General features: G+C 48.5%; 1 protein-coding gene across 2 annotated transcripts in view; it reads left to right on the top strand.

Annotated features, from left to right (window-relative positions):
• Positions 1-12,989, top strand: part of ESF1 (ESF1 nucleolar pre-rRNA processing protein) — a 44,730-nt gene that overhangs the window by 2,679 nt on the left and 29,062 nt on the right. The window contains exons 3-6 of one of the 2 annotated variants that reach the window (XM_077316148.1): positions 73-476; positions 3,158-3,271; positions 7,343-7,443; positions 10,681-10,833. In XM_077316148.1, coding sequence (XP_077172263.1) covers positions 73-476; positions 3,158-3,271; positions 7,343-7,443; positions 10,681-10,833 — 772 coding nt within the window. Of the gene's footprint in view, positions 1-72; positions 489-3,157; positions 3,272-7,342; positions 7,444-10,680; positions 10,834-12,989 lie in introns of both variants that reach the window. The other variant, XM_077316139.1, reaches the window with a different exon arrangement.

Here is a 12,989-nt window from a genome sequence, read left to right as displayed (position 1 = left end):
TCAGGTGTGTAGCCATGTTGGTATGAAGCAATAGAACAAAGTTATCAGCTAATGACTTTCTTCTTTGCCTAGCAAAGGAAGGTGATTTTTCTGCTGCTCCCATCGACAAAAGCTGTGCAGAAAGTAAAACTTGTCAAAAGGAGGAAAGCTCAGAGAGTGAAGAACTAGCTGTCAGTGGTCAAAGCGAAGCAGAAAGCCTGTCGGAAGACAGCACAGATCTGGAAGAGGAAAGCAGTTTGGGAGATAAAGGCGAGGAGAGCGACTCAGAAGATGGAGGAGAGACAGGAGATGAAAGCGAGGCAGATAGTGATGAAGACGCCAGCGGGCCAGATTTGGCCAGGGGGAAAGGCAATGTAGAAACAAGCTCTGAAGAGGAGGAGGAGGAGGAGGAGGATTTGGCAGAGATAATGCTGAAGGAGCCAGAAGTTGTACATGACTGGGGAGAACTGGCTAAAGATGCTCCGCGTACAGACAAGGTAGGACTCTTGGTAAGATAATAAAGCAAGAGGCCAGCTTTCAAGATGCTTTCATGAGCCAGAGGTTGCTTCATCCAGATGTGTTGGAGTGTGCATTGGTTAGGGCAGTGCTAATGTCTGGAGGGCGTGGCGGACTGGCTCAAGCAAAGTCGGCTGAAGTTAAATCCAGCCAAGACCAGAGGAGGTCCTCTGGTTGGGTCGACGTGCTGCGGGTGAGACAGTGCAGCCCTCAGCTCTTGTCGGGGTTCAGTTAAGACCACTGGCTTCTGGATGCCTCATCTTTGGAGGCTCAGATCACAAATGTCACCCGCCAGACATTATACCGTCTCCGCCAAGCACAACCACTTTCACCCTACCTGTCAATGTCTGACTTAGCCACTGTAATCCATAAAATGGTAACCTCTGGGCTGGACTACATTAAGTCACTCTGTGCAGGAGCATAAAATTAGCACACTGGCAGATGGAATGTTAATTTTGGAGAGGGGCCCTGGATCATTGGCCAAACATCTGCTCGGCATGCAGAAGGTCCCAGGTTCAATCCCTACCATTTATTTTTAAAACATGCAGGTAAGAGTTGACGGGAACGACCTCTCTCTGCCTGAGACTCTGAAGAGCTGCTGCCAGTTTGAATAGACCAGACTGACCTTGCTGGACTGGGGTGGGGGCTGGGGATTCTCATTCAGTAGAAGGCAGCTTCATGGCTCATGGGTGTCACTGCAGCATGATGGGGGGGGGGGGGTTAGGAGGCATGGCTCAGTAGAAGAACCTCAGCTTTGCATGCAGAAGCTTCCAGGTTCAATCCTCGGCATCTCCAGTTAAAAGTATCAAGCAGCAGGTAATGTGAAAAATCTTTCTCTGCCTGAGAGTCTGGACAGCTCTCTGTTAGTCTGAGTAGGCAGTCCTGCCCTCACTAGTCCAATGGTCTGATCCAGTATGTTAGCTTGACGTGCTTCTGTGATTGCTTTGATTGCTTTTAGGTATCTCTTGTGTTGTGCTTTTAAACTTTGGGTGCTTTTTGTTTTGATTTTTTAAAAAGCTCTTGACTGTTTAGGACCCACTTTTTGGGAAAGACCTTCTTAACAAAGCTGTCTCAATGCCATATTTAACTGATCTTCTAAATTCTGAACAAAGAAGATCTTTTACTCTTCTCCGCTATAATGCCCTCCCTTCCGCTTTCCTGGAAGGAAAGTTCAAGGGGCTACCGATAGAAGCACGTAAGTGTGTCTGTGGCGAAGGTCAAATAGAGACAGCTGAACATGTCCTATTTGAGTGCAGGCTCTATGACCGTAAATAAAATTGAGTCTGAGTCTCTTGAATGGCTGTGGTGACCGTGGGGAACCTCCACATTCAGAGGTGCTAATTCTCAGAATCCGCGAGCTGAGAAGCAACATTGGGGGAATGCCTCAATGCCCTGTTGTTGTTCATTCAGGGGAACTGGTCAGCCACTGTGTGAGACAGGAGGCTGGACCAGATGGACCACCAGTGTGACCCAGCAGGGCTCTTCTCAACTCCTGAATCCTAAAGTTCTTGCTGGCCCTCCAGGTGGGCCAGTGCGTGAAGGAGGATGCTGGACTAGAGGGACCCACAGTGGTCTGACCCAGCCCAGCAAATCTGCTGTTCTTATATCACCCAGCCACATACCGCTGTGAGTGCTGGTGCCCAAAGCTCAGCGCTGTGAAGCAGCAGCATCTGAGCCTCCCTGTGGTTGATTAGGGCTCGCAGATGAGCATTGCTGCTTACCATAAACCAGGTGTAAAGTGAAGGTGCTGTGTCACACTCCTGCCCACTTTCTCCATTTCTCCTTTCTGGCAGTCTTGGAGCCTAACAGTCGATGGACGTTCTTCTGAGTTGTGCCTTTTGGAGTGGGTGTGAGTTGGCCAACAGTCTGGGACTCATGTTTTGTTTCTGTCTGCGTGTTTGCCATGGGGGAGACATACAGCCTCAGTTATATGAAACAGTTCAGAGAGGGAAAACAGGGTGATCCTGGCCCTTATCTGGAGCAGAGGACTTTGCATGTTACACTCAGATCCAGCTGTGAATGCCCCAGTCTGGTCTTGGTTGGCCAGTCTAAAATTGCTGGGCCAGACCAGTGCTCTGCCTAATCCAGCATTCTTTCTCACACAGTGGCTGACTGTGGAGGGCCTCTGGAGGGCCAACAACAGGGTGTAGAGGCTGAGGCCTTCATCTGAACATACAAAGAGCCCTGTTGGATCAGACCAGTGAGGGTTCATCTAGTTAATCATCCCAGCTTACACAATGGCCAACCAGTTCCTCTGGAGGGCCAACAGCAGGGCAGAGATTCCAAGGCCTTCATAAAAACATCAGAAGAGCCCTGCTGGATCAGACCAGGAGTCCATCTGGTTCAGTATCCTGTCCTACACAGTGGCCAACCAGTTCCTCTGGAGGGACAGCTGCAGGAGACAGAGGCCGAGGTTTCCCCCTGAGGTCGCCTCCTCGCTTTGTGATTCAGAGGCTTAGTGCCTCTGAATGTTGACGTTCCCCTCAGCCACCGGCACCAGGAGCCATTGATAGACATGTCTTCCAGGAATCTATCTCATTTTCCAGCTGAATTCCCCTTTGTTTACAGTGGGATGGGATGCTGCATTTGTTTGATCCTCAAGCTTAGGCCTGGTCTGGTTAAGCTGGCAAAATGAAGATTTGGTTCCTTCTCTCCTACACAGATCACATGCAGATTGGCAGTTTGCAACATGGACTGGGATCGGCTGAAGGCTAAGGACCTTTTGGCGTTACTTAGCTCTTTTGTACCAAAAGGGGGCATCATTTTTTCTGTCAAGGTAAGCAAATACCAGCCATGGAGTGCTCCACAGAGGCCGGCAATGGCCAGCCACCTCTGAATGCCTCTTGCTTGGAAAACTCGAAGGTGTAAGTCAGCTGAGATCTGACAGCACTTTCCACGACCACCACAGGTGTTGGCAGTTGTGCAGACCTGGTGTCTAAATGGGACAAAATACACGGTCCTGAATGTGATTGTGGTGTAGCCCGCCAAATATTTCCCATCTTTCACAGGAATGTGAGCATTGTACTTTCTAGGGAGATGTGACAGAGCTCTTTGCACAGGTTGTGGTAGGGATGGCTGAGGTGTTGCACTTCATGGCATCTGTGTGGCAACCTAAGGTGTGCCTGAAGAGTAAATTGAGGCTTGCTACTGGCGAAGCAGAGGTGCTGACCCTAGTCCCAGGACTCAGGCAGAAGGGACCGAGGAAACATGCAGAAATACTTCCTTGCTTGGAGAGGGCTCCATCCAGCATAGCTACTTCCTTGCTCAGTCAGTGCTGCTTGTGCTTACCTGACTATCTTGGTGGCAAAGTTCTAAGCTTTCGGGTAGGCAACCCCCCGAAATGTCTTTCTGAAGATTTTTAGTGCTCTGGTAGAAAGGGGAGGAAGGGGAGACCTAAGCATTGTGCTTGCACAGATGCAAGGGAAGCTGCAGGGGCATTACCATTAGGGTTGCCAACCTCCAGTTGTCACCTGGAGATCTTTTGCTATTACAGTTGATCTCTGGATGACCAGGATAAGTTCCTCTGGAGAAAAGGGCTGCTGTGGAGGGTGGATTCTAGGGCATGGCACCCTCCTGAGGTCACTTTCCTGTAAAAAACCCAGCCCCAACCTGTGTCCTGATTACAAGCAGATAGAACTAGTTAAAATCCCCTGGTGTGTTCCAGGAGGATTCTTGTTCATGCAGGAGCTCTAAAAGATTATTGTAAACATAAAAATGATTCCTAGAGGATTAAGGATAAATAAACCACCTGGCATGTTCCAAATGACGAGGCATTTAAAACCATTCTCAATAAGAGTTCTATGGACCTTATTATCCTGTTAATTGAACCCTTCCAAATTAGAATATGGCATTAAGAAATTTAATGAGGAATTGACAACATCACCGTGATAGAGAATTCTCTGCGAAACTTAGCTTAGACAATGAAATTAGAGAACAGTTCAAAGAACTAAAGGAGATAAAATTTAAAACATTTCAAAGAAATCTTAAAGATAATGAAGATAACAGAGTATACAAGTGGAAATTTTTCCATAGAAGAGAGCAGAAAAAAAACTCTTTCTTTCGATACCTTATTTAACACAAGCTCAGATTCAGACAGATAGCCTCTAGAGCCTCTGGCCTCTGATTTGGATTTATTTTTAAAACCCTTCAAACCCCCTTCCTCGGAGGTTCAAAGGGTGACTGGGGAACAGAACCCCTTGAAAGGCACAGCAGCTTTTTAAAAAACCCCAAAGGTATAACATAACTCACAAACAAATTAAAAATGGGGGGGGGATCCACCACAGGCTCAAGAAGGTCTGCCCAAGTTGTGAATTGCAGCATAAGGCAACATGCTGCATTTTCGTAGTTTAGTAGCATCTTAAACCTGCACATATTTTTATGATAATAAATTGTGGAGAATGGTTTCCCCCCCCCCCCACCCCCTTCCAGTATAGACCTTCCGCTCTCCCCTCATGGCCTTCCTGGGGGGTTTTGTGTCCCCTTTCTCAGCCTCCTCTCACTGCTGGCCCTGGCATTTCTACAGGGCATTTCCCTGCTAAAGTGCTTCATCCCTTGGAGGCCAAGGTTGCAACCTGATAACTGGCACCATTTTACATCTGCAGGTCTGTTCAGCAATTCACGCGGAGTACTCAAAGATGAGGCCTTCAAATCATTTCCTCTCCCCCCTTAAAACAGGCCCGCCTGAAGAAGAATTCTGAACATCTTGAAAGCTTGCGCAATTACTAGTGTGTTTGCTGTCTTTTTGAAAATTAAACCATCGAATGTGCTGTGCCTGCGCATTTTCAGGCATTGCTTGCCCCATTTGTTTTTCCTTCACCCCAAATTGAAGGACTGCGTGAATGTGCTCCTTCTGTCACCTCTGGATTTGCAGGTAGGATAGGGAGAGAAGACCTTTGGTGATGGAGCCAGTGCAGGAGGGCCAGCGCGGTGCAGGGGTTAAAGCAGGGGTAGTCAAACTGCGGCCCTCCAGATGTCCATGGACTACAATCCCCATGAGCCCCTGCCAGCATTCGCTGGCAGGGGCTCCTGGGAATTGTAGTCCATGGACATCTGGAGGGCCGCAGTTTGACTACCCCTGGGTTAAAGTGTCAGGCTATGATCTGGGAAACCGGGTTTGAGGCTCCCCTCTGCCATGGAAGCTTCCTGGATGGCCTTTGGCCAGTCGCACACACTCATCCAATGGCACAGGGTTGTTGTGGGGATGACATGGGGGAGAAGAGAATGTTGCAAGCTGCTTTGGGCATCACGTCACACTGGGGAGAAAGGGGGTGGCAGGTGACAGTGGATGAGCGAGAGGGCTGTGAGAAAGGCCAGAAATTAAGTCCCCTTGGGGCACCGAGAGGCAGTTGCACTGGCTATGGGGAGGGGTGATTGATAGTTTTATTGCCAGCTTTCTGGTTCAATTATTAATGGGGATTTTTAACAGGGATTGTCGCTTTTATGTGGGGTTTTACTAGGTAACCCACCATGAGACGGCTTGCTGTGAATGGTGGGAAATAAATTAAATATAAATAATAATAAAAAGTAAATCAATAAATACGATGAGCTGAATAATCAGCATTCTTAAATATGGAGACCAGCGGTAGGATTCCTGTTTAACTTTCACACGCTACAAGTAACCTTTTGTCCCCTCAGTTGGTTCCTTTTCATACTTGCAGAAGGGGAAGTAACATCCTGCGGAGAATCTGAAGTGATATATCCCAGAAGAAGCTTGATGCAAAACTCGCATATATTAAAGATTCTTTCCCTACAAGCACCATTTTTTTTCTTCTGTTTTCTTTGTTGGACTTATTTGGCACTTTTCTTCTTCCCATTCCCATTGCTTGTACACAAGATTTTTTAGGCAGATTTTTTAGGCAGAACATGCCTTTTGTTTCTGGGAAGCCCTCAAGGTATTCAGTGTTGTGGGGTTCTGTGGTCCTCCATGGAAAGTGCCGGAGAGGCTGGCTTGCCTTTCCAACAGAGGCACAGGGGAGAGGAGCAGGAGGGAAGTGGCCTGGTGCTGTTCTTTAATTCAACCAACTGGCTGGTACAAAACTGTAATCTTTTGGGCTATAATTATTCCAATTTATTTTGTAGATATTGTCTTCATATCTATGATGAACAAACAAACCAAAACGGGTTCTGGATAAACACAATTTTTTTCCTTTTTCAATAGCCCGTTTTCAAAGTTGTTTGAAAACAACCAACCATAGAGCAGCAAAGAAACCTCCAGGAAGTCCTGAGCCTGAGGGACCATTTATATGATAAAAACCACCGAGGAAGAAAACAACTCTGAAAATGGGCTATTGAAAAAGGGAAAATTTTGTGTTTATCCGGAACCCATTCCGGTTTATGTTTGTACATATGAAGGCAATATCTACAAAATGAATTGGAATAATTGTAACCAAAAAGATTACAATTTTGTACCAGCCAGTTGGTTGAATTTTCCTAGTTTGGACTATTCCATTCGGCCAGTCCCCTTTTGCACGCAGTTCTTTTTCTTAAGGCCACAGTAGTGTTCACTCTCTTTCATTTTCAAGCACTTCCATGTAGGGTTGCACGGTCCAGCACGGTTCGGTCAGTTCGGTGATCACGGAAGGGTCCGGAGTGCGCAGCCCTACTTCCACTGCTTGGGGGTGTCAGGTCTGGCCTCAAGACAGAGGTCAAAAGAAGGGAAGTCCCTGTTGGTTTTGACAATTCTGGTTTAGTAGTGCTGGTTTTTGTGTGATTGGTTTACAATGTGGGTGGCAGGTACTATTTAATGGTGGTTTGACTGATCTGTGTGAGAGAGACCCTCTGAACCTGGTGCACCTTTCAGGTCTCTTTGATGATGCAGTTGGTTTGAACCTTGTTCTGTGGTTTCTAGATATATCCTTCCGAGTTTGGGAAAGAAAGGATGAAAGAAGAGGAAGTGAATGGGCCAACAGAGCTATTAAGCCTTCCTGCGGATGTCACAGAGAAAGACAGGTATTTAATATGACTTGGGTTTCTGTTCCTCTAAGCTTGCAGTCCTATATCTGCTTGAGAGCAAGCTGTATTTGATTCCATGGGATTTACTTCTGAGTAAACACGCACAGTACTAGAATGGCAATCTATGAGGTTCAAGGCAAGGAACGTTTTTTTTAAAAAACCTTAAGCATGTTCTTAAAAAGCAGATATTTGTTATCAAGGTGAAGATGGGTCGTGATGTATTCAGACAGATGGGCAAATATGGAAAGTGTTGAGCAAGATAAAGTGTGGTGTTGAGCCTAGATATCAAGCCCTCTGTCGTCTCTCCAGGGCTATGGAGGAAGTCCAGCCCTTCCGTAAGTAGATGTCTGGCAAACTAAAGCTTCCTTCCACCTCATTGGATCAAGGGGTGCTCCAGAAGAGCCCAGGGGCACCTGTTCTGTGACAGATGCCTCCCTCCCAGGAGGAGGTTTGGTTTGCAACCTCCAACCTTCTGGCAGCCATTTTGCAATAGTGTCCACTACCTGGTTTTGAAAACTCGAGAAGTGTCCGGGAGTTCATCAGTATGGGGGAAACACAGGATTACTCCGCACATTCATGATGGAAGCAAACTTCGAAATGGGTTTTTCTTCTTCTTAGAGCACAGTTAAGCCTTTTAGCCCATGCGTAGTCCGGGCAGATCTCATTGTCTCATATTACCTGGCACCCTTCTGAAGTAACAGGTGCTTCTCAACAATGGCCTTTCCCAATTCCTTGTGCTCTCGGGCTTTTGAAAACCCAATAACCTTTTTCTTTGAATTAATTGCTTCAGCCACATCCTCAACATGGCTTGTAGACTGCAGACTTCTAATCTGGCGAGTCGGGTTTGATTCTGCGCTCCCCCACATGCAACCAGCTGGGTGACCTTGGGCTAGTCACTGTTCTGATAAAGCTGTTCTGACCGAGCAGTGATATCAGCGCTCTCTCAGCCTCACCCACCCCACAGGGTGTCTGTTGTGGGGAGAGGAATGGGAAGGCGACTGTAAGCCGCTTTGAGCCTCCTTCGGGTAGAGAAAAGCGGCATATAAGAACCAACTCTTCTTCTTCTAGTGAGGCCTGCCTCGCTCACCAGATTTAATTTGAGCCCTGAAGTTTTTTCTCTTTTTTAAAATGCTTGTGTCTTTGAAACTGTGCAGTGAGGAAGGAATAAATTGAGACCTTAAACAGGTGCCCAGACTCCTGCCGCCCTCCACCTCTGCCCCCTGAAAGCCCAGTGTCAGCTGCAGCTCCTGGCATAGTATGCTCCGTGACGTCTCCCACACAGCTTATCAGCCCCATGCTCCAAGCTTTGGGGAGGCTTTTTCCCCTGCCTGCCCAGCGCATGAAGGTGCTTCCGTGTCCCTGCTGCGGGGTCCCTGGCTCTGAAGCTTTGGGGAAGCCAGACTGGTGGCTGTGTATGGGGGGGGGGGGCGGGATCCAGATCATACGGCTGATGTGGCAGCCATTTTTACTGACCCCTGTCTTCAGGAGAGCCATGAGCTCCCCCCCCCCCATCACATCAGCGCTAGAATACTGTTGCCATTGTCATGAATTCCTGGCTTTCATTAAACAAGTTAGCCTTTCCCCAGGTGAAGATGTGCCTTCCTCCTTATAGCTCCACAAAGGAACGGTCTAGGGAAGTTTTTGAGATGAAAGCTGGAAATTCAAGGAAACTCCTGCACCTATCATGGCAATGTTCTATCATAATAATATTGTAGGGCCAGCGTTTGAAAAAACTGCAAAAGCCGGGGGGGGGAGCGTCTTCTGGCCAGGAGACTGGGGGTTGGGCTGCATCTGAAAGCCCCCTCATCGCTGTGGCTGAAATCCCGTCCTTGTGTGTAAGACCCCTTTGCTTGCAACCAGCAGTCATTTTGCAGTGGTTTCTGCCACTAGATGGCGCTTTCCTCCAAGGTTGGAAGCCGAACGGGACTCTGCTGGCACAGAAACACCTGGCTGGTTCTGCCTGGGAAGTCTGAAGAGGGAACTGGCTTAAGCCATTCCGCTACTTGTTTGCTTAATGCCTTCCACCTGCGAGGTGATGTGGGGAAGTGCAATGTGGCCTGGCCCTTGCCCAGAGAAGCAAGCCGTTCTCAGTGCCGTGACCTCTGTTGACCAGCTGTCATGTCCCGCTTGGAAAGCTTCCCTAAAGAGGGAAAGGGGGCAAAACCGTCATTGCTTCTCATGAAGCCTGACTTCTTTGCCTGGTTAACAAAACGGGACAGAGCAGAGTCCCACGCGTGGAGCAGGCCTTCCTGGCGCCCTCTTCCACTGCGTTCCCTGCATGCGGAGGAGAGCAGCTTCTGAGTCTTAGGTGACCCCTGGACCAGCGTTACGGAGAGGCTGCAGCTCAGTGGCAGAGCATCTGCTTGGCCTGCAGAGGGTCCCCGGTTCAATCCCTGGCATCTCCTTTGCGCCCCCTTCTCTGGGCCCATAAGGCTTTGGCTGTGGGGGTTTGTCCCTTTCAACTTGGCACCAGAATATTGTTCTGTGCTGGACTAGTGGTCCAATTAGGGATGAGGCAGCTTCATTGGGGGAGGGGGGCTGCCACCAAAAGATGGGTGTGGGTATTGGGGCCCCCCTTAATACGGTGGAAATGCCCAGTGCAAGCGGAAGGCAGCACTTAGGGCAACTCACAGAAATTCCTGCTGCCATACAACACGTTGGTTGTGAAGCTCAAGGGAGTCTCAGAATGTATGGGGATCTGGTGCTTAAGGAAGACTAGAAATCCCCATGGGAAAACGTGAGAGCTAAAGAGGACCCCGGTCCTTGAGTCCAGCCTGGAAAGTCCTCCTTGCTGGGGAGTAGTGCTTGTGCAGGTGTCGTGCCGGCCTTGGTGCCCATCAGTGCAGCGATGTCAGCTAAAACGTTGGCATGAATTAGAATCCAGAAAAGAGAGTCAAAAATCGAGATGTGCTCTTCAGCAATCCTGCCCAACATTAGTTTGTTCAGACATGATATTTCTATCCCACCTTGATCTCCATCTCCACTCTGAGTGGGTTCCATCATTCTCTGCTCCAGTTTGATCCTCACAACAGCCCTGTGAGGAAGGCTTGGCAGGACTCGAGTTCACCCACTGAGCCTCCATGGCAGGGTTGGGATTCAAACCTGCAGCTCCTGGGTCCTGGCCGGGCACTCTGATGCCACTCTGGTTCCAGTAAAGGAGTTCAGTTGCTGAGTATCCCTTCGCAGTCTCTTGATTTCTATAACATTGACTCCATCTTCCTCCCATTTTTGCAGCATTTATAAGGAGAAACTGAGAGATTATCAGTTCAAACGGCTGAAATATTTCTATGCCGTTGTGGAATGCGACTCTGCGGAAACAGCCAATAAAATTTACGAAGAATGCGATGGGCTGGAGTTCGAAAGCAGCTGTTCGTTTGTGGACCTGAGGTAGAAAGAACTGATTGCTTAGTTAAAAGTTAGTTGATTTAAGCATCTTCTCAAACTGATGCCAAAGTGAGTGCTTAAGGTTTCCTGCCCGGTGGGAGTCTTCACGTCTTCAGAGAACTCAGCTGTCAACTACGAATTCTGTGCAGCGGAATTCCATCCCCCCCCCCCCAATATAACTTCAAGAAATAGCAGCGTGGAGGTAGGCTTGGCAGGAGCGCACTTAGGTAGGTTTTTCCAAACACACCAATATAAGATGGGGGAGATTTGCCTTGGCAGAGCATGTGCAAAAAGGATCTAGGAGTCTTAGTAGACCATACAAGGAACATGAGTCAGCAGTGTGACTCAGTGGCTAAAAAGGCAAATGGGATTTTGGGCTGCATCAAATGGAGTATCGTGTCCAGATCACTCTGCTCTGGTTCGGCCTCACTTGGAGTCCTGTGTTCGATTTTGGGCACCCCAATTGAAGAGGGATGTTGACAAACTGGAACATGTCCAGAGGAGGGCAACAAAGATGGTGAGGGGTTTGGAGACCAAGACATATGAAGAAAAGTTGGGGGAGCTTGGTCTGTTTAGCCTAGAGAGGAGACGACTGAGGGGGGATCTGATAACCATCAAGTATTTAAAAGGGTGCCGTATAGGGGATGGAGCAGAATTGTTTTCTCTTGCCCCAGAGGGACAGACCAGAATGAATGGGATGAAATAAATTCAAAAGAAATTCTGTCTAAACATCCGGAAGAAGTTCCTGACAGTTAGAGCGGTTTCTCAGTGGAACAGGCTTCCTCGGGAGGTGGTGGGTTCTCCATCTTTGGAAATTTTTAGACAGAGGCTGGATAGCCCTCTGATGGAGAGGCTGATTCTGTGAAGGCTCAAGGGGGTGGCAGGTTACAGTAGATGAGCAACTGGGATGTGAGTGTCCTGCACAGTGCAGGGGTTGGACTAGATGACCCATGAGGTCCCTTCCAACTCTGTGATTCTATGATTCTATGAGGTGCAGATGGCAGCCCTAGTGCCTTGCCTAGTTGTGTGCATCAGCCTAAAGTTCATTTCCTATTTGGTTGGAAGCCGGAGAAGCAGAGGGGTGTGAAGGGTTAATTGTGTATGCCTTCATTTTTAGCCATGAAGCTGTCATTAACTTTTGCGGTCAAGGTCTGACCATGACACAAGAGCTACCACCCTGGGGCCTTTTCTGCATTTGTTTAGCACTGTTTTAACACCATCATTAAAAGTCAACGATATTCTGTTATGGGTTAATGTAATCAGCAACAGTCAATTACAAGAAGCTCAGAAATCAGATCTGACAGCACAGTCTGAGTAAAGTCATCTCGGCGTCAGCCAAAAGGATGGAGAGCTTTAAAAACCAGGTTTAAACAGATCCACAGAGGAGGGGCACATCAGGGCTACAGCCACAGTCAGTAACAGGAACCTCCATGTGCTGAGGCAGCAGAATTTGGTGCCACTACTGGGGGAGAGCAGCTGTAGGGGGAGGGCCTTGGCCTTCTTTCTTTGGCCCTCCAGGGCATCTGGTTGGCCACTGGGTGAGACAGGAGGCTGGACTAGAGAGACCCTCGCTGATCTGTCTCAGCAGGGTTCTTTTTACATTCTCAAAAGCCTCTGAATCCCAGTGCCAGGAGGCAGCATCACGTAAAGGCCTCAGCCTCAGTGTCCTTTTCTTTGACCGCCAGAGAAACTGTTTGGCCACTGGATGAGACAGGAAGCTGGACTAGGTGGACTATTGTTTGATCCAAGAGGGCTTTTCTTATAGTTCTAGAGTGTCTTCACCAAAATGACAACATCAGAGAAGCCATATTGGGTCTGGCCAATGGCCCTTCCAGCTCAACACTCTGTGTCACATAGTGGACAAAACTCAGGGGCCATCAGGAGGTCCACCCGTGTGGCCAGAACTGCAGAAGCACCAAGAAGACAGAGCATTGCTGCCCCAGACAGTGTTCCCTCTGTTCCTTGTGGCTCATAGCCCTGACGGACCTCGGCTCCACCTATTGCAGTTTCAGAGCCTGTGGATTGTAGGTTCGATCCAGAGCACCATCAGCAGAGTGGAGCTGGCAGTGTGGAACTCTCCCCTCCTTCTTCCAGGATACACCAGGGACTGAGGTTTTCAGCTTCATGCCTACAAAGAAAAGGCCGCAATCAGGCCAGCC

This window comes from Paroedura picta, chromosome 1 (assembly GCF_049243985.1).
Source record: "Paroedura picta isolate Pp20150507F chromosome 1, Ppicta_v3.0, whole genome shotgun sequence".
Taxonomy (NCBI): domain Eukaryota; kingdom Metazoa; phylum Chordata; class Lepidosauria; order Squamata; family Gekkonidae; genus Paroedura; species Paroedura picta.
This window is presented reverse-complemented; position numbering and strand designations above follow the sequence as displayed.